General features: G+C 41.8%; 1 protein-coding gene across 2 annotated transcripts in view; it reads right to left on the reverse strand.

Annotated features, from left to right (window-relative positions):
• Positions 1 to 24,358, reverse strand: part of fgd5a (FYVE, RhoGEF and PH domain containing 5a) — a 63,657-nt gene extending 39,299 nt beyond the window's left edge. For both annotated transcript variants that reach the window (XM_044024260.1, XM_044024259.1), the window contains exons 1-5: positions 23,943 to 24,358; positions 18,318 to 20,955; positions 9,353 to 9,470; positions 7,431 to 7,489; positions 5,741 to 5,771 (exon numbers count right to left, since the gene is read on the reverse strand). In XM_044024260.1, coding sequence (XP_043880195.1) covers positions 5,741 to 5,771; positions 7,431 to 7,489; positions 9,353 to 9,470; positions 18,318 to 20,955; positions 23,943 to 23,952 — 2,856 coding nt within the window. In that variant the 5' untranslated portion in view covers positions 23,953 to 24,358. The remainder of the gene's footprint in view (positions 1 to 5,740; positions 5,772 to 7,430; positions 7,490 to 9,352; positions 9,471 to 18,317; positions 20,956 to 23,942) is intronic.
• Between the last annotated feature and the right edge of the window lie 784 nt (positions 24,359 to 25,142).

The following is a 25,142-nucleotide window of genomic DNA, read 5'->3' on the forward strand; positions in this document are numbered from 1 at the left end:
GTGGGGGGGGTAAAAAAAAAGAGGAGCGTTTTGTTCAAACCCATTTGTCAGACTATATCCATACTACTCTCTCTTTTCATTTAAAACCCCATAAATTCCGCTGTGGCTGTTTTAGAGCTGCAGAAACGGAGACATTTTAAATCTCTGCTGGTGCCATTTTTGTTTGAAAACGACAGGGCTGCGTTTCAGTCTGGATGGTCTCAAAACAGAGAGCATCAGAGGTGATTATCCACATTAACTGATGTGAAACTGAACTGAGAAGGAAGGCTAGGAAAACATACATTAACAAGGAAACGATGCATTAACATTAAATTTTCATCTCGTCTTTGGCGAAATAAAATAAAAGGCCGTATTTACCTTTAACCATTGTTGTTTGTCATCAGCAGTAAATTTACTGAAACAACTGAAGCAGAAAGAATCTAAACTTTCAAGGCTACATCCATTTCGTAAGCAGACGTGAGATTCAACTCACTGTTCTTAAAAACATAATAAAATAATTCCTGAGCTCATATCACAACAGAATGGAAACAAGTTTAGTTGAGGTTAGCATAGCTACACAACATGCGGAGCCATGCTAGCTTTATTATGGTAACATTAGCTTCCTTAGAGTCAGTAAGTAGCAGAAATATAACACTCAATTTCAGCTGTGACCCTGAAATTTTATTTTTCAATTTGACCTCACCCTCAACATGCTAACATCTACATCATGCTAACCAATGTTAGTAACAGTAGGTTGTTTGGATTCAGTTATTTTGGGAAATATCTCGCAACACTATGACTGAGGGGTGTCTAACATCTAAAACATGCAAATGTTAGCTTTATAATGCTAACTTTAAGTTATATTGATTCAATTATTTTGAGTATGAGTTAAGTGTTACCCATTTTTACACCTTGACCTAACCCCCTACCTCAACATGCTAACATCTAAAACATGCTAATCAATGCTATTTTGGAGAAATAGCTCATAACACTCTCCTGCGATGTAGTTTTACAGACGAGTGGACAAATGAAATTGTTGTTTATCTCTTCAGCAAATGAAAACCCCAAATCCCTGACAATAAATGAAAGGAAAGGAAAGAGTTGACAGATATTTTTTTCCTGTGGCTAAAGAAACTAGCGTCATAAATATAAAGCCCTGATGTGTCTGGAGCCTGTTTACTCCTGTCCTGAGCAAAGCACGGACATAAAACAAACAACAGAGACGTCCCAGATGTATGAGAGATAATGTGGTGCTTCGGATCACGCCATTCATCATGTATGGGTTAACATTCATCACGTCTTCCTCTGGTTGACTCTGTCTCCCAGGTTACACACACACACACACACACATAAAGAACACAAACACTCGGATGCTTGTCCTCAGTTTCCTCACGTAAATCGGGTCAAAAAGCAGCTCTATAAGCAGTTGTCCGAGCAGAGAATCACGCTCGGTTGTAAGTCAACACAGAGGACGTGTTCTGAGGTCACGGGGGGTCACAAACAAGACTTTCATATTACACGCAGAAGCTGCTGTGGAGAGAGTCATTGAGAAGAGGAGCCCCTTCCTATGTGGAGACAGGGTCTGGAAATTCTTGTTATTCCTTATCAAACAATGGAACAATAGCTCATGCGTGGCTCTCACTTAACGCTACCCCATGCAAACTGTGTGTTTCCCAGCTGAATTACTGTTTCATGCTAATTATGCGTTTGCACCAATCTGTAACTAACACCTCAACAGATCGCTGAAAGAATAGAAAATGGTTGGCAAACTTAAAGAGCACTCAAAGAGCACCTGGATTTTTCACATTTTGATTCAGCTTTTTGAAATACAGAAGAACTTTCTGGATCTGTGCAGATCTTTACCTGCTTCTAGCTGTTACCATCCAGGCCCATGTATTCTCCATTTTCGTACACGATACGTACGTCCGTCACAAACGTTATCTCTATCGCTCCCCTACATACCATGACGAATACCAAGTTGCAGGCATCAACAAACCTATGGCCCTTTTCCACTCTGGTCCCAGCTCACCTCGCCTTGACTCGGCACGGCACGTTTAGGCTGGTTTTCCACTACAGAAATAGTACCTACTCTATGTGGGCGGAGTCATCACTGAACAATGAAGTCACGGCACACAAACGAGTGACTAGTGACTTGTAAAGCAGCTGTTTTCAGTGTAACTGAATCATTAGAATCACTGAACTAAAACTATTTGTTCAGTACTTCCTCCATGACCGGAGCACAGACTCGCTCGCGATCAGCAGTGCTGTCGCTCAACACACCAGGCTCCTCTGTTAAATACTGAGATTTTAGACATTTCCCTGGTAATTGTTGGAGATTATCCCACGTTTTTTAGGATTGTTACGTTTTTTTAACTGATATACGGTTCGGCATTGTTCGGCTTGATGTCTGTCGGACGTCTCTTCCTGTGTCTCTTCCTGTGAAACACGCCACTAGTGACCATTGAAAAGTTATTTTATTGCGTTATAGAATATTACTTATTGGTGTGGAACCGCATTTTTAATATTTCCGTATGTCCGCCACGCCTTTGACAGTTTGCTTTGCGGTGCATTTAGTGACAGTGCTGCTGAAAGCCGGCGATCGTGAGCCGAATCACGACCCGTTGCAGTCGTGCAGGAAGTACTGAACGATTCTGTGAGCAAATCTTTTACGTGAACTGATTCTAATGATTCAGTTACACCCAAAACTACTGCTTTACAAGTCACTGGTTTGTTTATTTGTGTGTTTGTGTCGCGTATAAAACCAAGTTGGGGCAGTTTCGTGCAGCAATGATAGCAAACCGTGAAGAGTAGTCACTTATGTTCGATCTTCTGGATACAAGATCAAAATGTAAACAATTCCAGTTTGTAAAACGCAGGTGACAAAGTGTTTCAGCCTTGGTGGAGGTCTGCGCTCTCTGAGTTTACTTACATCTCTAATTGTCTTGAAGACTGTGTTGCATTTCTGCTCTTAAAAGACTTAAAAGGTTCCAAACCATGACACCGGACAAAAGATTAAAAAACAAAACATCGGTTCAACAAAGCGTGATATTTCGTCAAGGATTCTGTCGACACGAAACAGCCGCTGGTACTTCTGTCTTTTTCTTTTTTCACACACAGCTTCACACTGTTTTCTTCAGCATTGTGCTCATGCATTATGCAACAGCCTGATTAAAAAAAGGAGCCTTCAGTGACACCTTTGAGAGGTGGCAGAAAGATTCAGTTAGGCGGTAACAACGAAGAGGAGCACAAACCAAACAAAGTACTAAATGAATTCGTGTTACGCTCACGGATGAATTCCATAATGTCCTTCTCAGCTTGTCGCGTACGATCCTGACTATATTTAGACTCACGGTGGAGTAATTGGTGTAATTCAGTATCATGACGATACGGGAGATTTATGGTTATTAGAGTCTCGTGTATCATATTTGCATGATAGTCGCTGTTAAATGGCATGTTACGCGGGGTGTTTCTTTCTTTACTCACAGCAGGCGCTCGTCACGTCATATAAGGAATTCAGCCTGTGACCTTATCCAAGGTTATAAGGCGCGCGCTGAGTGATGGGCTTCTCTGGATGCTGCGACTCCAGCTGTCAGATTTTCGACTGGAGACCATCACCGTGATGACACCTCGCCCGTCTCTTTCTTCCTCTAAGAAATCTCTCTTCCTTTCCATCAAAATTAAATTATTGTCAGAAGTGTTTTCCACGTATGTGTGTGTGTGTGTGTGTGTGTGTGCGTGTGTTGCTCCGAGAGGACGAGTTTGGACACGCAATGAGCGGGAAAAGCCGAGGGAATAGATGACCACAGTTGGTTTACCACCTTTAAAACGCTCCATATATATATATAGAACTTTTCCAGTCTTGATGACCTCTCAAAGCTGCTAATAATTATAATAATTCATGTTTTGTCTCAAAGGTTTGAGAATGAATTGAACCATGTATCATTTTGCTGACGTGATATGGATTGAATTGAGCAGAAAAGGCATGTTTTTAACATGTTTTGCAACCATATTTTTGCTGAAACGCTAACATCAGTGTGTTTTCATCATTTATATTTGAGAAATAATGTATATTTTAACCAGCACTATGCACTTTTTACTGTATTTTTTTTTTATTTGTCACTGACTTAATTAGGAGAACAGAGCTTTTTTCTTTCCCTGACTGGACCTGAATCTCTGTTTGCACTATAATTTGAGGAAAAATGCTTTCAAGAAGCATCACATTCTGCTTCTATCCCGCGATCGTTATTATTACACCATTATTATAGACCCGTCAAATATAAAATGTACAGCTTTGAGAATGAGAAATGGAATAATTCTTCTTTCTTGCTTTAGTACATAAAATAATCCAGACTGCTGCATCTCTAAAGAGCTTTGTTCATCTTTGAGCAAATAACCAGAGCTTCAAGGTCTTGTTTCTGTTTCAGCCAACTCCTTATAAGATTCCTGTTGATCTGAAAACCTGCACAAGTCTTACATTTTTCTTCTTCTTTAGAAGTAAGAAATGGATTTTAATAAGACACCATTAGTTTGACACTAACCTTGGTTACATGTACTTTAAATGCATTAAACTGGTACAAATCATCTTTTCTGTTGGCCGACATACATTTCTATGGATTTAAAGAGCCCTTTAATGACCTTTGCAGGTTTGCACATTGCCAGGTGTTCATTGTGTACAATGAGGATATAAAGTAAGCGTCGGTACGCGAGCTGTGCCACATTACGACGGACCGCACTACAACACACGTCAACTCTGGCAAAGCCCGGGAAGTAGAATTCACTGCAACAACACTGATAAACCTGAGTCTTTACAGCAGAGGAGGAGACAGAGACTGGAGAGCAGACACACACACACACAGCACAATGTTATCAGGAGGGGTTTTTAAAGGGGGCAGGTCTAAATATCTGACGTGGGGATGTACATGAGTTACATGTCCACATGCAGTTACTGTACTAGAGATTTAGAGCAGTGTTTCCCAAACTTTCTATATGAAAAACACGCTTTTTAAAGATGGCAAACTATTAAGATCCATATCACAATATGCCAAACATGTGCATTAGCATATGGCTAATTTACTGCTATATCTGTAACATCTATTATCATATACGTGAGATGGTAGACTTAATTTTGTGGATGCTATTTAAACATATACAAGTTTATCTTAACAAATAGGTTGGGAAAATTTAGCAAATTTGGTTGCGGACCCCAAAAACATCGCTCACGACCAATCTGTGGGTCCCGACCCAGTCTTTGAGAGTCACTGATTTAGAGAGCAGGCACGGATATTGTGCAGTGGACTTCAGTGGATTGGGTCAGCAACAAAAATGACATTTTAGCCATATTAAAAAGTCATATTTTGAATATTTAAACTGTTTGTCAGATTTCTACAAATGTATTCTCCACATGAGGGTCGTGGCAAGCTGGAGCCAATCCCAGCTGACAAAGGGTGAAAGGTCACCAGGCCATCGCAGGGTCAACAACATTCACAGCTACGGTCAATTTACAGTGTCCAATTCACCATGTTTTTGAGGGAACCCAAGGTTGAACCCAAGGAGAACACTGCTGTGAGGCAGCAATGGTAGCCACTGCACTACGATTGAACTTCTGTGACTTTATAGCTTGCCAGCAATGTTAAAAGGGTACAAATTGATTGAACCTTTGCAAAGTGCACCACAACCCGCTCCAAATATCATGAACTATCCCTTTAACCACAGGCATTGACGCAGCTGAAGTGTCATGGTGTGGCGCCGATGGTTTCCTTACCTCCTGAAGGTTCTTGAGGACGCTGACGTGTCTGCAAAACGCGAACAGAGGGGAAAAACGAGATTTAGCACTTAACACTTAAGAGAAAAAAAACATAAACCTGTGCAAACATGCATTTGTCTCACGAGGCTCGTTAAATGATTCAAATGATTCATAATGAGAAAAGCACATTAAAAAGAGTGGTTGGTGAGTGGCGGGGGTTAAGGGCAAGGTTGGTGTATTTAATCAGTTACAACAGACACTCGTGTAATTGGCTGTCAGCGGCTCGATGGATGAGCTGAGCGGATGAAGACGTGGGCGGCCGAGAAGAAAACTGAGCCACAGAAATGGAAAACATCACATTAGTGCAACCAAGGTGACGCCATTTTGGCAGGCAGCGACAATGTAAACATTTAATATATAAGTGGTATCATATATACCAACCGTGGCGGCCTAACTCACCATTGTGTACCCATGTGTATTGTACGGTTAACTGGACGTCTTTATGTCGTTGATATGTATTTATTTACAAAAACATTCTGGGGATTATTCGGGCTCGAGCCACGAATAGCAGGGGCCGAAACGGCGAATCTTTGTGTGGCACCTATTGTTATCCTTCAGACTATTATTCTATCCATGGCTTTGCGGTCATTTTGGAGGGGGTCAATGTGCAATTGAGTTCCACCCAATTTCCCAAAACTTGGTGGAAAGACGTTTTAGACCAAGACGAACAAAAAAATCTACCGCCTCAACTCAACAGGAAGTTGGCCATTTTGAATTTTGGCATCCATTTTGCCGATTTGCACCCTACCAAAAGTTGTCGAAAGGTTTTGCAGATTCAAAGGTGAGGTCAGGGAACTGCTGCACTACCCTATCATGACCACGTGCAGTTCTAGTTCCTCTCTATTTTTCTTGTCTTTTTAACAAGAAAACATAGAAGTCACAATCTGAGTGCTTTGTGATTTCTTGTCCCCAAAGTACAAACTAAAGTGGGAAAGAAAGCATTGCGATTTCCGGCACCTATAACGCGTGGAACAAATTACAATCCGAAATTCAAATTCAAGCCCTTGTTACATTGAATGGCAACATGTCAGCCAACTCAACTCTTGACTGGTTGTTTTCATTAAAGGTGAAAGTCGGTGTAAGGCTAACGGGAGAACATTTAACATGATCACCAAAGATCACGTTAAGGTGGATCACTGCTGTAAAACATTGTGAAAGTCAAAGTGATGGGAATCTACAGACTGTCGTGAATTCTGACACTGAAGTTTGCATCCAGATTCCAATTTATGCTGCATTTTTATACCTTTTACTAATGTTTAAGTGTGTGTATATGTAAATCCTCACTGTATTTTGAGACACACTTAAAACCTTGTTTAATCATAATATTGTGTTTTGTACGTCCTCTTATTGCGAGGTGTAAGCGTTCTCTCGAGTAGAATTAGGAAAATGGATAATGTCGCAATGCTGCAGGTCTGGAATTACGTCTGCTTCCTAAACCCTTAAAGCTTGAAAACAGGCACTGGTGCATTGGTGAAATTCATGTGACTTCATTAAAACTTCATTTTAGGCAAGTTATTAAATCATATACACATAAATCTTCACTAAAACGTTGGGGAAATTCGATTGGGGACCGCCCAATCTCCCACTTTTGGAATCACTGGATTAGAGGAATGCGGAGTCAGGGGAATCCTCGGGTGCAGGTACTCACTGTCTCTCTGAGTCGACGATCTCTTTGGCGACGTAGAATGCTCGGGATCGGCCGTCAATCTGCGAGACAGGGAGGGAGATGAATGAACACAGCGGATTTTTTTTCAAAGGCTCCCTGTGCCACTTACTCCACTCAGACTTGAACAGGGACCTGTAGACTAGCAAGTTGCACTTTTTTAAAATTTAATTTCTGCTGTCAAAAGAAGACTGATTGTTTCATTACAGTGCGGCACAAACATGAAGCTTTTCTCAAATGTGGGATTTCTTTTTTAAATTTAGATGCATTATGTATGAGAGGCCCGGGAGTGTGGTGACAACAATGTGGCCCATTGATTTAGAGGCTAATCACAGGGTCTCAAAACATCTGAGCCCAAACATAACACTGAAGCCATTTAGGGAGTTCATCAGGAAGCTTTGTCACTGTTATTTGTTCCTATGTGGAGCATTTCACAAATTCTACATGTAAGGCACTCGATGCTCATTTCCTTGACACCGAACCAAAACACCGTTCCATTAACTGAAACTATCTAGTCCTCTTCCTCTGTGTTTTCTTCAATGTATATTGTTTTTTTTTCCTCAGGGAGGAAATAAACAAGGAAATGTAGGGCTTATAACAAGAGCATGGGCCATTCATTCATTTCCATTACTTTGATAGTAGCAGGACAGGTGGTGTCCATTTCCATGCTGCGGTAAAATGGCTATATCTTACTGTGTGGAAATGATAGATAGATAGACAGATATACAGATAGATAGATAGATAGACAGATAGACAGATATACAGATAGATAGATAGATAGATAGACAGACAGACAGACAGACAGACAGACAGACAGATAGATAGATAGATAGATGGATAGATACTTTATTCATCTCACAAAGAAATTCACAAGTTTGACATCACCCAACAAAAAACCATGGACGCAAACATGTTTCAGGCTCGTAATTGTATAATATACATGTATATATACATGTATATATATATATATATATATAAATATATATATATACATGTATATATACATGTATATATATATATATATATATATATATACATGTATATATATTTTATATTTATTTATTTATTTATTTAACAGGGAGCAAAGAAACCAGAAAATATTCACATTTAAGATGCTGAAAAGTCCAACATCATTCATTGCATTACTGATTAGTTTGTTTTTTGAAAAAGTGTTTTTAACACAACACTTAAACACTGAAACCAATTATCAAAGTAGTTGATGATTAATTTCGATGAATCGAGTAATTGTTTCAGCCGTAATATGCAGTGAGTTGCCTTTATTCTAACTTTTTCTTTAGAACTGTTGGAAGTCACTGAATGCTAGCACGGTTCATTAGCACTGTGTCGTTTACTCTGGCCTACATAGCTAAATGTAGCCAAAATTCAGTGGCTTTTATGTGATGTAAAAAGGTAAGTTGGAGGTGAACAATGTAAACAACAACTCCACAATACATTTACGAATACAGCAGACTATTAATGTGAAGCAGCGCAGCGTGTTTTCGTCCACTTTAGCAATGCTAACGTCTCTGCTGCTGCTGCTGCTGTGAGCATAACTGCAGCGAAAGCGTGATTGAAGCTAATACTTGTTATGGTTAAAAACTACTTAGTGGACAGTTAGCATCACGTGAACTTCTAATTCATTTAAACCAGTTAAAAAACTGGCTTATTTTAATATACAAGGGGCTGAAGAGTACAGAAGGTACTGGTTTTTGACACAATGCTAATGATACCAATCCTTCTCTCAGTACACGCAAGTCTTCATTTCAGCAGTTGATCTTTGTACAGACGTGTCCCTTCATGTTAAAAGGACCCTCACATATGATTTACTGGAGCAGTTTCGTCGCTCAGAAAACTGTCTCTTGCCCTGATTTCAATGCCATCGTTCATCCCTCCATCCCATTTCTCACCTGTCGGTCATAACTCTGCTCCACCACCCCCTCTTCTTCCTCAGAGGTCCGGCCGTGGTCCTCATCTGCCGACAGCCCGGCAGAGACAGGGTTCATGGGGAAGGGCTCGGTGTAGGCACTGCAGAGGGGGGGGGCGAGAAAAAGACATTATGAATGCATATTTCATGGTATAAGAGCACATGGACACATTATAACATGGCAACAGTGGTGGTGCATTAATCATAAAGAGCAGGGAATACCGTCCACATTGCAAATCGCATTGAAAAAAGCCATTCAAAGTATAGTATAGTCTATTTTGCAGCAGCATATTCTCAAGACAGAAAAGCAATTTTCCAAATCCACTGTTAATATATGTTTCCCTTTTCCTGTGTGAGTCTCTGAACATTTGTAATTCCCACATGGTGTCCTCCGGTGACACGCTGTAATCCCTTTCACCGTTCGTTCTCCTCACAGATGGCACAGTTGTGTTCGTAATCCTTTTGTGGTGCTGCTGCTGCTTTACCTGAGGGTGGGAGGGCGAGGGGGGGGCAGACTGTAGGTCATGTAATCCCTTTAAATGTTACCTGTGGTAATTATTAATGTCCTCTGGTCCATTAAGGCCGGTTCAGTACGTTTGACCTAATTTACTGCCAGGGGAATAACTGGGTTATAATAAGTTTTTGTAAAAGCACTGGATAAATTATTGGCTATAGCTGTAGAAGTGGCTAAAATATAATATACTGTATATAAAGCAGCACTCAGACTGTTGCCAGGTTTCACAACAAATGAAAAGCTTTCACTGTATATAATGTTTTATATTCTAGCGATGCTTAAAAGCAAACTCTTTATGTACATATATATATATATATATATATATATATATATATATATATATATATATATGTATATACATATATGTATATATGTCATATAAAATGATGCATAAAAGGAGAAATGTACTATGTGAGATGCAGCAGAGTGTCAAAATTGGAAAACATGGTTATGATTTTATTTGTCTCTTCTGTCTGGCATTTTATAAACACAGCAGTTAATCCACTGATCTGGAAAATAACAGGAAGATAGTGAAAGCAGGGCGGCAATGATTAATCAATGACCTGGTTTGTTAATTGATGACAAAATTGATCATTAAAACATCCAAATGTGAATATTTTCACATTTGGTATTTTTTGGCTCCATGAAACAAATAAACCATAGAAACTGAATAATTTTGGTGCATGGACGTCATCATTTCTAGGCTTGGGGAACATATTTCAACATTTTATGACATTTTATGGACCAAACAATTTATCGATGAATTGAGAAAATGATCGACAGATTAAGAGATGATGGAAATAATCGTGAGTTGCAGCTTTTACAGATTTGTTCAGCTATTTCTCTTAGAAATAGCTGAACAAATTTGACAGCCCAGTTCCTCAGAAATGGGAGTGCCTCATTAGTTCCAGGTTTTGGTCTCATTTTTTGGTCTTATGTGGTCCTGAAAAGGTGAGTGTTTATGCCAGAAAAGGTCCTCAGGTAAGGTAAACAGGACATTAAAGATAGGTTAGACAGAAATGTACACACACACACTGCTTTGTCCTGTTATTGTAAACATTCCTGTGTGTGTGTGTGTGTGTGTGCAGTGAGAAGACTATTAGGGGATCAAAGGTTAACAGAGTTGCCCAGTGGACTTCATCTCCATTCAGACATACAGCGCGAGATTCACACTTCGCCTCACACACGCACACGCACACACACACACACGCATGCAGGAGAGTGTTGGGTGGGCTGGAGAAAGCACCTGCAGCCCATTACTCATGGTTGACCTCAGAGAGGACAGGTCGACCTGGTGTGAGCTCCTGGAAGTGAAGAGAAGCTTCTTTCTTACGCTCTGAATTATTGCACAACTGAGGGACCTTCATGCGGTTTGTCTCTCATTTTTGTTTCCACATTTATGTTTAAAATAAGAACATGTATTTATATAATAACCTGACATTGGCATTGGTATCAGTTATTCATATTTATAATGCACAATAACAAGTTATGTTTATAAATGGTGCTAGGCCAAGTTTAATATAAAATAATGTATATAGTAGGGGTTATTTGGCCTGAAAAAACCCTAGTGTAAAGACTTTGATAACCACTGGCTTGGAATATAAAAGAAGCAACAATAAAACCATATGAGATTCTATAATATGGAATCTCATATTCCATAACCTTCACACAGATCCATTACAACAATGCTTCTAAACCAGATGTAAAACAGCAAAGTGAATTCAGCAGAGGAAGCGACGACAGTCTCTGCAAACACGCTCGGCGCACAAATCTCCTGTGAATCAGACGAGGCCTTTAATGTGCAACTCAATTGAGCAAAACGTCGACTTTTCAAATAAATAAATAAATATACACATGTGTGTTAGCGGCAATCAGACAGAGCTCGTTCCACGTGTAATGGCTCTATTAAAGCAAATAGGAGCCGATGAATGGGCTCATTAGGTGGTTAACTATAGATGACTTTGATGGGAATGGGCTGAAGTTTGAAGACGGTTGCTGCTGTTAGAGGTGATGGAGTTTGAACGGAGCCCGTGGCTGTTGTGACGCAGCGTGATGAAGACGCTCACAGACACAGCTGCTGTCCTGTCTGTGGTGTGATAATGAAAACAAGTAAAATGAACCTCACGTCGCGTGATAGGCCGCGATTCGGGGCCGCCACCAGTGTTGTAATGTAACAAAAGAACAAATACATTGTTACTGAACTTAAGTACACTTGTAATGTGTGTACAATAAATGTGTTTATCTGGAAATCACTTAAATGATATGACTCTGAGCTTGTGCCAGTGAATAAATAAGTGGTTTATATAATTGATCTGTTCAAAAGAAGATTCTGACACTGAACTACAGATCTATCTAATTAAGTCCTGGATATATAGCTCTTAGGCTACATTCACAAATCTATTGTTTTTGTTTTCTTCACAGCGGTCGCTAGGTTTTAATGGAGCCTACACCATTGATTACTGTGGATTAACCTTTGTCCTACTGTACGAGCACCAGCAGGGAGTTCATTCATTCAAAGAAGTGTGTCTGCCTCTGCTACGCTAGATGGCAATATGCTATCGCTGTTTTCTAGTTGCTAGTTAGCTAGTTGCTACCGTGTCGAACCAGCACCATTCTGTGTCTTTCTAACTTAAAAATATTTGGTTCTTAAAGGTGATAGAGCATACGTTTGGTCTCTTGCTCAGTCCAAAATTGCACAAGTCTGCATTACGCCATGTTTTTCCTCACCGTTGTCTTCTACGTCTGTGTAGGTGCTTCTGTTATTTCCGGCTCAAAGACTGTGTAGCATGTGCAGCTAGACTTGTTTGACTCATACTTTGAGTATGCGTGCCATAGTAATTCAACTTAAAACCACCGTATCTGGGTGTGTTAGTCACGCTTTGCTAAATTTGATTTAATATACTATACTGTATAAAATACTATTAAATATTTAACCTCTGATTAGTTTGACAAGTCTTTCAAACTACATTAAGTATCCAATTGTGATTCTTTTCAATATCATGTGCGCTTTTCCTTACATTTGTGGATTTGTGGATACCCTAAAAACACACTTGGGTATATATTGGGGATGTACTATTTTTTTTTTTTATTTACACAGAACTATCAAAAAATACAACAATTAAATTGCATTCTTTGTAATTTGCTAATTGCTGGTGTTTCAAACTTTGATTTCAATTTGAAATTGTTTAGTTGTGACACTTCCGCTTCCCACTTGAACAACATGGTAATTTGAAATATTGGCATAATACAACATCCTCTGCTGGACTGTTCCATTTCATTCCAAGTGGATAAAGTGTACAGGTTGGGATACATGAAGTGAGATTCCTCCCTGGCTATAGCGATGAAAACAGCAGACCTGGCATTCCTGAAGGGACTACACCTCTTTTTGTTGTTCAAAGCAGAGGTCTGGGAACCTCCACCCCACCTTCATCCTATCTGTCCTCCCCCCCCGCCCAGGTCTCCACCTCCCTGCCTCCCCTCCGAAGCCCAACCCTCGTCCTGCATTTCCTGTAAACAGGCTGGTGGGAAGCTCCTAGGTTGGACACTTCCTCCCCCGGGGGTGACCTGGCAATGACCTCAGGGCGCCTGGCACCAGGCCTGGCAGCCCACAGACACGCCCTGTCCACCACCTCAGCCGCACGGTCACCACCCAGTACAACAATGTACTTAAGATGGCTCCCTCATCACTACTAATGCTAACATAACAGTGGGTGGAGGAACATGTTTCAGAGGCCGTGGCTGGACCCTGTAGTTAAAGAACACTAAAATTCACACTAAAATTATCCGGTTTACCCAAGTTTTTCTTAAACCTGGGTGAACCCACAGGAAGAAGGAGATTAACATAATTCACAAGTAGGCGAGAGAAACACAATGGAGCTCAGTTATTTTTACTTTGTATTTACTTCGGTCTCTCATTCAAACTCAAAGGTGGGTAAATAATTTTAAGGTGCTAACGGGGTCACCTCCAAGTTACTACAGCAAATTTAGCAAAGCTAAGCAATACTCTCAACTGGAAAATAGAAGTAGCATATTTCCACCTAGCGTAGCAGAAGCAGACAAATTAATTCCCCTGCTGGTGCTTCTATAGTAGGACAAAGACAGTAATCCACCATAATCAACGACATAGTTGAGCTACGACTGTGGGTTCCATTAAAACATAGCGGTCACCGCCAAGTTGACTAGCCAATGTTAACATGATCAACAATTACTCTGTACATGGTATTTTGCACACAAACAGCGTAGCAACATGTCCACGAGGGCTGAATCATTCATTGAAATTTAAGCAAAATCGCAGTCAAAATGTTTTAGAGTGTCTTGACCTGTTCACATTATATTTTACAGACTCAAGAGAACATCTTTGTTTCTCACAGATCTGCACAAATATCACACATTAAAAAATACGTTGTTCAAATGAAAATGAGAAGTATGTGAGAATGACCATTCCTTCTGACATCGCAAATCATATCACAATTGCAATTTCAGTCAAAATAGCAGCCCCAATGTCCAAAGATAAAAATTGAGCAAGGATAAAAGTGCAATTAACAGTAAAAGTAGTAGAATTATTCAATTACTAACTCCACATTTTTGAGATATTTAGCATTTGGCATCAATACATACATTTAGCACAAATGTATGTATTGAAAAAGAAGCTAAATTGAAAAATTAAGTAGAAATTAGCACTTACAACTGCGTCCAATGCCAATCAGGGCCAAAGCCTCATCCATTAAATCATATTACCTGGGAATGACTGCCAATTAAAAACGTTTCCCACTGGCCAAAAACCTGTTAAAACTCCATATTACATAGGTTTTGTAGGATGAGGTGTTCAGTTTTGCCCACATTAGCAGTTTCTTAAAGAACATAGTGCGCCTGACTCTGTGGGGGATAAAAGACGTGCACATCCCTGTGGTGAGTCTACCTGTGAAACCTAAAAGTTGACAAAAAGAGCTCTTAATGGTGTCCGGGTTGAGCGAGTTCACAACAACACTCATCCGTTGCGACTCGGCTTTCTTTGTGTGCGAGGACAGTTCTGCTGAGACGGCATGCTTTTTCACAGGAACCCTAATTTTTGATAAAGCAGCACAGAGCCGTAGCCTAATATGCATGCACACGCGCATGTTCACGCCTACAAATAAGCAGGCACCTCAGGTTGTGCATGTTGTGGGTGGAATCATTAGTGTGATCCCTTTTCCCACCGTACACTGCGGTAGCTTGCTAATGAACATGTCTCTTTGCTTTGGCTGAATGCTCGTGCCCAAGTGTAGTCTGAATGGTGCTATGCATTAATCACACGCGTGGAAACAAGCCAAGCCTGTAGCACAGCGACTATGAAACTTCGCTTTAAAATGCACGTCTGCTCCTGTAGACAGGTCCTGTTGTGTGTGTCCACTACTCCGCTGCCATTCAGTCATTTTCCTCGCCACAAAAATCCACTGTTTCTTTTTGAGTCCACAACCGCGGTAACTGTTTGGATTTGTCAATAAATCACTGCCATCGTTGTCAGCTTGGCAGTCTGAGGACCGTGGCAAGCTTTAAAGAGAGTTTAGAGCTGAGGATGTAAACACAACAAAGAGTGGGACAAAAACACCCAACACTGACTACACACTGACTGGTTGTGGGCACACATACGCGTATAATAATGCACTGACACTCAAATAAACATATACCAGGCCCATGGAGACACTCTCAAAGAGTAGCCCTGGTAACAGATGCGTCTCCAGGGGGGGAAATGTGGTGAAAACGAGGTGACAGGACACATCACGTCTCTGCATCACAGTGTGAGACACTTAGAGCCGCATCGACAGAAAAAAACGAGTACTTTCTGGGACACAGAGATTTTAAATGGTGTGATTAAACGTATAAATTTCAGAGAACACCGCACATAAACACTGGAGAGTGTCTGCTGTGCAAACTAGCCTGGAGGAGAGGAGGAAGAAGACTGCAGACTCAAGTGGCCCAAATCTGATTGTTTTGGCTCTTATTCAGTTACATTTTCCTTTCTTCATGACTGTGAGAACAGCACATGTTGCATGGAAGTTGATAAATATCAGCTTCCATGCAACATGTGCTGCACACAAAAGAATCAGACTCCAGGTGACTTTAATCACATATTAAAAGGGACTAAATGAGCAATGGAAACAATCCGATTGTATTTGACACACATACTGTTCGCAGGATTAGTCCGACGTATATTATATTAAATCAAATTTGTGACTAACACACCCAGATGAGGTGGTTTTAAGTCATATGAGTATGAGTCAAACTAGCCTAGCTGCACATGCTTGCGCAGGCTTTGACCCAAAATAACAGAAGCTCCTACAAAAAAGAAGACAACGACGAGAAAAACATGGCGAAATGCAGACTTGGACTGAGCAAGAGACCAAAGTTATGCTTTATGACCTTTAAGAATCAAACATTTTTAAGTTAATGGACGCTAGAAAGACACAGAATGGTGCTAGCTTGACATGGTAGCAACTAGCTAACTAGCAACTGGAAAACAGCAGTAGCATATTGCTATTGCAAGAAATAAAAGCAAACTGAGTTTAGAACTGTTTCAGTTCCAGATTCTGTGAAAGCCTTTAAGGTATTGTCCCATCTCTTTGGCTACACACAGGTCATCAAACACAACTATTTTATTAACACTGGGGAAAGGACTTTGGCCCGTAGTGGCTGAAACTGGGTAATTTGGTACAACCTGACCGAGATGATTCCTCACTCTATCACACACTGCGGTAAATCCTGCGGCCCCTCAAGGGTCCAATGAAAGAGAAGAGCTCGGGGGAAAGCTACTTTAATAAAAGCCTTCCTAAACTTAACCGTAAGTGTCAAGTACAGGAGAGCAATTACACCACAATTTCCCCCCTCCCCCTCATCTACCTCACTTTATCCCTATATACTCTTTGTTTTCACTCTCCTCCTTCTATAGAACATCCCATCCCCATCCCACACTCTTTTTTTCCCCTTCTCCACTTACTCGTGTTAAAATAACTCCCCCACACATTTTCACTTATAATTGCAGTCCATAATTACTTTCTCTAATGTGAATAACCTGGGCCTGGTGAGTCACCCATGTGCTGTTATCGCTTCTATCACTTCAGACTTGCAAAGGACGCAGTGGCACCAGATGTGACCTCTAAATCTTCCAAATGAAAAAAAACACCAGTAAGCTCCCCCACATGCATTGTCCATCTTCCCAAAGCCGGCGTTGCCTCGCGTAGCAGGCTGCTCATCGCTCACTGCGCACACGAGCTACAAGAGGCTGATCCCACTGCTCATTTGAGACACACTGTAAGACAATCTGTCAGTTGTTCGGGGGCAAAGATTGCTCCCGCGAGTTCAGGAGTCCAGGCCTAATATTTCTGATCAGGGTTTCTCAATCCTGGTCCTGGGGACCCACTGCCCTGCATGTTTTAGACGTTTCCCTGCTCCAGCAGCTCTGCAGAAGTGCGATAACGAGCCATTTATTTGAGGCAGGTGCGAGGAAACATCTAAAACATGCAGAGCAGTGGGTCCCCGGGACCAGGATTGAGAAAGTCTGCTTTAAATGACGCCTTTAAAAACCGGTTACGGTGAACTGTAGCTGTGTGATTACACTCCATAGTTTTTAAAATGAGCGGAAACATCACATGAGATCATAAATACATATTCTAGGCTTATTATATTAAACACCTCTAACATCAGGCCGCACCTGACAACTGCTTTAATTATCTATTCATTTGGAAACCATTTAAATGATTAACTGACTGATTGTTTAACTAGAAAGTAAAAACAAATTCCCGTTCACATATCCCAGAGTCCAGAGGCATGAATGAGTCTGAGCTCGTACCAGTGAACAGTTGGCACTTCAGCAAATAAGTGGTTTAAATAATTGATCTGTTCGAAAGAAGAGTCTGACACTAAGCTACAGATCTATCTCATTGACTAATTAGGTCCTGAATAAGGCTGGACAATTGTCCCTAACAGTGTATATGGTAATATAATTCTTCAATATCAATATAATAAGGGTTCAATATATACTGAGACACAACACTTGAATGTTTTACCTCAGATTTGTTTGACAAGTGTTATTCTCTTTTTGATATTTTATCGTGATTCTTTTCAATCTCGACTGCCTTTTTCATTGCGATTGTGGATTTGAATAATATCTTGAAGACCATAATAGCCGAACAGCAAGATAGACCGATAATTACACAGGTAACAGGTTTGAATGTCATTTTAAACCATCTATAATGTTATGTAAAACTTATATTCCTATATAACAAAGTCAAAAACACACAGTCACCTACTGTTTTGGGTTTGCCAATCAGAGACTTAGCAGATACATTAGACAAATGGTCAATTTGTAAACTTGGTTCCGGGTAGTCAACTCTAGCCTCATATGTGCTTTTGGAGTTTTAAAGAATTCTAAATGAAATGATTTAAAGGATCATCATACCTTTCAGTGTCGTCCTTCAATGTCTGGGGTTTGCTCTCTATTCCGGGGAAACTGTTCATATCCACATAGCCATCGTTTTCATTGCAGGCAACGGTGGTGCGAACTGGATCCTCAAAAAACTCTGTGACTGTGTGGGATCTGGTGGGCCTGCCCGGGATCTGGATGTTCTCATAGTCTGAGTTCATGGCCGGAATGTTCTCGTAATCTGAGGTGTCCGCGCTGGGGAAGGAGATGGAGCGGGGTTTGGTCAAAGGCAGCGGCATTGCGCGACGGCGAGTTCGCTCCTCAAAGGACTCCACTCTGGAGACGCCCCTGCCGTAGGTTTTGAGGTCACCTTTCCTCCTCTGGTGGACGTTGTCAAGGATGAAGGTGGGCGGCAGGTCTGAAAGACGCTGCTGGGGGTTCACCATGCGGGACTGGGGCTGAGGTGAGCTGCCGGTGCTCCTACGATCAAGCTCTATAACTCTCGCTGGGCCGTGGTGACTGGATTCAGAGGAAGAACGCGAAGAGCGGACACTCACATCACTAAAAACCTTTGAGTCTGACTTCCTCTTGAACTTGAGTGCCAGGAAGCGTTTAAAGGAGGACTTCTTCTTCTTAGGTACGTCACTGGGTTCATGCTGGATCAGGAGGGACGGAGAACTCTTGGTCACAGGTCTTTTTGTGATGTATGCCAGCTCAAAGGGAGGTGGGATGTCCACCAGTGAAGTTGGTGTGGAAACACCACTGGACGATTGATGGCTTCGCTGGGAGAAGCTTCCAGAAGAAGTTATAACACACGGGAGGGAGAGGTTATCGTCTTTCCTCCTCATCCTGATCTCATCCCTCAGAGATTGGTTGAACTCTTTTGGGGTGGTCATGGTCAACTCGGGACCTTCTGCAGAGCGTGAATATAGTAAGAAACGCCGAGTGCCCATAGACGGGGTTACACTGTTGACCCCAGGCTGCTGTGAAGGGCTGAGTGGTTCGCTGTTCTGTTCCAAGGCCACTGAGCAGTAGTCATGAGTCTGATACTCTGTCCCCGTCTCCTCTGGTACAGTCTCTGGAACATAACCTGTAATTTTTCCAGAATAAGAGCGCGACCGCGTCACAATAGATTTCCTATCCAGTGTTATAAAGTTCTCCCCTTCTGAATCGAACCCTGCCTCTTCGTAAATATGCTCTTCACTGTCAGAGTCTGTGTCTTCATAATACGGCACAATGTGGCAGTCCAGTTCCTCGATATCTTCCTCGAAGGCTTCAGTGGTGTGGGCAAACACCACTCGGTTCGTGAGCTCTGGGGCGCGGCCCAGGTCCAGATCCGTTGGCACGGTGATGTTGCACAACCTGATTCGAGGCTGACAGCTCGCCCTCTGGCTGTTGTAGGCCTGCTCGCGCTTCGCTGTTCTCTCTTTCACGCTTTTGCCTTTGATGGGTCTCTTCTCCGTGTCTTCGTCCTCGTCCTCGTCACCTATCTCGACGTAATCCTCTGACGAGACACACTCCAACTGCTCAAAGTCATCTCCTTTGTGACAGACAGAATCGTCAATGTTTGCATACTCATCTGCTGACTCACTGTCCTGTGCTTTGTCTTTCTGCTGACTCGACTGATCGCTGCCCTCAGCTGTCTCACCCTGTTCAGAGAGGGCCTGCTTATCCTCCAGCTTGTCCACGTCATCCGATGACACATAGTACGGATCCTGGTTCAAGGCACCTGACGTTTGCACTTCGTTGGAAGGTTTGTCATCGGGGTCATCCTCCTGACTCCACTCTGGGTCGGCAGTGTCGCTCATATCTCCCGGAACTGCTTCGATGACCGCGTAAGGCCCAAACACGTCCTCAGTGCTGGATGTGAACCGAAAACAGCCGGAGAGGTCTTTGGTAGCCCGCTCTGGTTGCCACACCTCTGTATCCCCTGATATAGATTCAGCTGGGTCACATGACTCGCACGTGTCACTAGCATCATCTCCGGGGCCGATCATATCGTAGGGATACTCCTCTGTTACCGTTGGAAGCACTCTGAATCCAAATGCAAATTCTTCCGCTTCATTGAGCCCCACGTCACTGTCCTCATCACTCTGACTGAGTGACTGTGTTCGGTCTTCTACGGTGACTTCAGAGAGTCCTGCAGCATCGCAGTGTTTTTCAGACGTTTCCTCATCCTCTGTTTCAGTCAGAAGAGGAGAAGGTGTTGATGTTTTGAAGTCATCTTCAGTGTTTTCATCTTCAGTAGTTTCAGTAACGATGGGACCATCATCTCCTGTAATTGTGTCCTCAGAGCCAACGCTGTCAGTGTCGTCATGGTTATCCAAAATGTCCCCTTCCTTCTCTGTTTCCGCCTCAGCTTCGTCCTCTGGGTTCATCTCTCCAGTGCCGTTAGCCTCGCTCTTCTCCACTCGGTCCTGATTCTCCTCAGCCATGTCATGGAGATCTTCTGTCTCCCCATCTGAGTGGCTCAGGTCTCCATTACTGAGGCTCAGTGGGGGACAGGGCTCCTCCCCCTGTGGGTGAGACTCAAGCAGGGGTCTTGGCTTGGGTGCGACGGGAGGTTTTGGACCACGAGCACTGGGACACGGTCTGGACATCAGCTTGGATTGTACTTTGATGGTCAGGTGACTGCGGACCTTTGGCTGAGGGACTGGCAGTGGGTTTTGAAAATCTGCACAAGAAGTGAAAAAGAGAAAAAATGTTGATTTAAAAACTTTGTCATTTCTCATTTTCAGATTCGTTTTTAACCTGTTGTAAACATGTGAGCCGTGTTTCTGGATAAAACGCAGAGAGGAAGCCCAGAGCAGCACGGTGGTCAGTGACACACAGACTGCCACAGGGGACGTTATCAGCAGGAAAAACAACAGAGTCACCGGGCACTTACAGCAGGAACAATAACATCTCCCTGTCTGGGAAATGACACGTGTCCTGAAAGCTTATTTTTTAAAACGATTACTCAATATTTTTTTTTTTCCCAATTCCCAAATCTAAAAAATATTTTTGATTAATATAATTAGGGCTGCAAAAAATAATGATTTTGGTAGCATACTACAATAATGGAAGAAGAAAACAAAGGGCTTATCACGTATGTTGTACTGATACTATTCATATGCTCCAAATCCCACACACCCTTAAGTCGGATTTCCACCTCAGAAAGTCGCAGCAATCTCACCAACTTCAACATGGGATTACAAGATTGCTGCCACTGCCAACTTTACTGTTAAATGTACATTTGTCTTTTATTTCTTTCACAGTACGTCAATGGTACAAACACATGTAGTACTAGGGCTGGTAATCACAGGGTACCTCACGAAATGATACACGACACATGGTCCACACGATGTGATTCTGTGACAGTCATATAGCGATAGACACATCTGTTAAAGTCGATTTCTCCACCGTTATCCCGCTGTAAACAACCTCTTCTTCTGCCAGTCAGCTTCCGCCCAAGTTTCCCCTCATTCATCCGAGCAGCGCCACCATGAGGAGACATGAAGTAGCGACGGCGAGCAAGTGAAACTGGCAAAAGAACTGTTCACAAGTATCGTTTTTGCACGAGAAAGGACGACAACATAATTCTAAATTGATATTTTGACCGACTCCTACTACGTGTTGCGATGCTGTTTGTGTGACACGACCGAGACGTCTACGTCCATGGTTCTTCCAAAACAGAGTCAACTCACGTGCCCGATTTCGATGTTAACGCAGCATTAATGGACACCGGGTGAGGGACTGGGAAATGTAAGCTAAGTATGCTAAACTTTGTTGCTAAAGTTGTTGTTTTCAACAACATTCAACAACATCTTATTGCAGGACTGAAATAAACATTTAGTCACTTTTTAAATATGATTTCATAATTATACTGTATAGGGCTGTAAGAAAATACCAATAGTCTAAAATGTCTCAATATTTCATGCGTAAAGTGATACTGTGGTGATTCTTTGAAGCACAGTATCAATATTCTTGGTTTGGTATTTAAGCCTCCAACCGCTATTTCACTCTCTCTTCCCCTCCGTCCGCTCCTCTCACAAGACAAAGACTATGAGAGTTTTTCCTAAAATAGACAATTCTTTTGGGCAAGGATCACAAAATGGTATTTTTGCCAATACACAGCTGCAGCACTGCATGGATGTGAAATAGTGTCACATTATGTAACATATAAGATAATTACAGACGAAAAAGAATAAGCTGCCGTGCACAAACTCCTCCAATTTATTCCAGATTTCACATCTACAGATAAATGTTGACATAAAACGGTTACGTTTTTAAATTGCGCCGCATACAAACTTTTAAAAAGTGTCATGAAACACACCCACATTTCACAAAGCGTGTACACCCCTCGTCTCTTCCTGTTATTTTGTACCTGCCCTGACGCACGTCCGATTATACCCCGCGTGCACTTTGGCGGCTGAGAGTGTTTTATATCACCTTTCCCTTTTTCTCTCACTGGTTTGAATTAAGACGTTTTGTGAGAAATTCCCATTCATTCATTCTGCCGACATTTACAGGGGGTAAACATATTTCTTTCACCTCCCCCCCTCCTTCAAATGTCCTGACACGCTTCCTTTGAAGAGTTCCAGGATTCTAGCCCCTTTACCCAGACTCCACACACAGGATGTCCAAGGGGAGGAGGGGGGGGGGCATTAACAGCATGGCCCCACATCACTCCTCCACGGACGTCTCCAGGAGTTTGCGTTTTCACAACACAAAATGGACTTCCTTCTTGTCATTCTTCTCAATTCTCACGAAACACACTCTCACACACACACACAGGTTTGCACAGCTATTCTTCTCAGGACACGGCATTGACTTAGATCTGATTTGGACAGCCTAAAGAAAGCCGTAACCATAACGCTCAATGCCGAACCCTGACCTTAACCTAACCGCAATTCAAATCTTAAACTTAACCAGTTCCTCAGAATTTAAGTTCTGCTTCATCGGAAACCAGTTCTTGGTCTCCATGAGGACTTCTGGTCCTGAGAAGGTCAGTGTTTATGCCACAAAAGGTCCTTAAAAGATGACAAAAACATGTATACACACACTTTTTGTGTGTGTGGTGATGGGGTCTTTGAGTGTCCCAGTCTGACAAGCCACCCAACTGTAAACAACAGGATATGAATTATGCAACAAGAATTCAATTCAAAGAAATGTTTCGAAAAACAAAGGACGAGAGACAGGATATGATCTCAGTGTGGACTCTGTTGAAAAATGTCACCTGTCAAGTGTGACATCATCAGTTTGAACCTTTTCTCGCACACAAACCTTATGATAAGTCCTAGTATATATACACGCGTTGACCACTTGTGACCTTCAATGGCTTTGTCTGCTGTCACAGATTATAATCCCAAATCTAACCCCAGCATTAATCCGAGAAGAGAGATTTTTTTTCCTATATGCAGAAAGCAACTTCGACAGAGACTGATGATGGATAATCTGTGGATTCAAACCTCCGAGACAACAATGTTAATTATTATTTCAGTGGCATTTGAGGTAGTTTGGCACTCCACTGTTGCATTAATTAAGTAATTTTACTTTAGCACTACTACAGGCATGTTCAATGCATGTGGATTTGTTTAGTAAATGAGATTGTTTTCACACAGAAATATCATGAATTACCACATACGTCTCACATAAACAAGAACAGCATGTACAACGAACCTGCGTTCATTATGAGGCATCATCATCATCTTCATCATCATCCACGGAGTCCCACAGTTCTCCTCATGGCTCCGCGCGCGGACAGCGGAAGGCGTCCCTCTCCAAAAAAAGAAGAAAAAGAAGAAAAAGATGCGGGCGAACTTAATCCAAACACAGACACATTGCGGGGAAATCAAGTTGCAGAGGGAGAAATTAAGAAGAAGAAGAAGAAGAAGAAGAAGAAGAAGAGCTCATCTCCTCGGTTTTAATCCCCCTGCAGTGTTTGTAGAGAGTTGAGCAGCGGCTGCAGCAGCGGAGGTTGCAGCCAGTGCTGATGCTTCTGTGGAGTCTGGTGCGCTTCTGTGTGGAAAGACACGGGAGGAGCTGCTGCTGCTGCTGCTGCTGCTGCTTCCTGAGGCAGGACTGTAGTCTGCTGACAGCACAGCACCAACCAAGTCTCCCTCTTACTCTCTCTCTCTCTCTCACTCACTCCATTTCCATTTTATTAAGCTGTTGCTGTTACATTACAGAAATGTCACCACCTGGATTTAAAGCTGCAGTGCGTAAAACTTTTGGTGGTTTTGTTTGTGTGGGTTTGTCTCTAAGTTTGTCCCTTTTGTCAGCAACAGTCTTTAGTTTTTGACAAAAAAACACATTTTTTGTGTGATGGGTAAGTGATCACACAAATGTGTTCCCCATTATGTCTCTGTGAAGCAATACTATCAGACCTGACTGAGGGAGCGTTTAGAAAAGCTAACCTACTCTAAGAAGCGATGGAAAAAAAGATAACAAATATATAAGCGAAGGTAGGCTAAAAATGCTAAGATAAGATGAGAAAAAAAGACAAACGTTATAAGTTTACATAACCTAAGCTAGGATGAGATAAGAAAATATAACCAAACAAGAGAAAAGCTAAGCTAACTTGAGCTAGGATGAGATAAGAAAATATAACCAAACAAGAGAAAAGCTAAGCTAACGAGCTAGGATAAAATAAGAGAAAGCTAAGCTAAACTAAGAAGAGACAAAATATATAGGCTAAGTTAAGAAATGATAAGATAAGATAAATGTGTCTTGAATACATGCAGTGTCTGCTATTTTAATATCATTGTCACCATGTATAATCCACTGTTAATCTGCAGTGTTTACTCTGCACATGAACTGCTTCAAATCTGCAGCTTCTGTCTTTGTAGAAAAAAAAACAATTTTCTTAAATCCTACTGT

Source organism: Solea senegalensis, linkage group LG4 (genome assembly GCF_019176455.1).
Source record: "Solea senegalensis isolate Sse05_10M linkage group LG4, IFAPA_SoseM_1, whole genome shotgun sequence".
Lineage (NCBI taxonomy): Eukaryota > Metazoa > Chordata > Actinopteri > Pleuronectiformes > Soleidae > Solea > Solea senegalensis.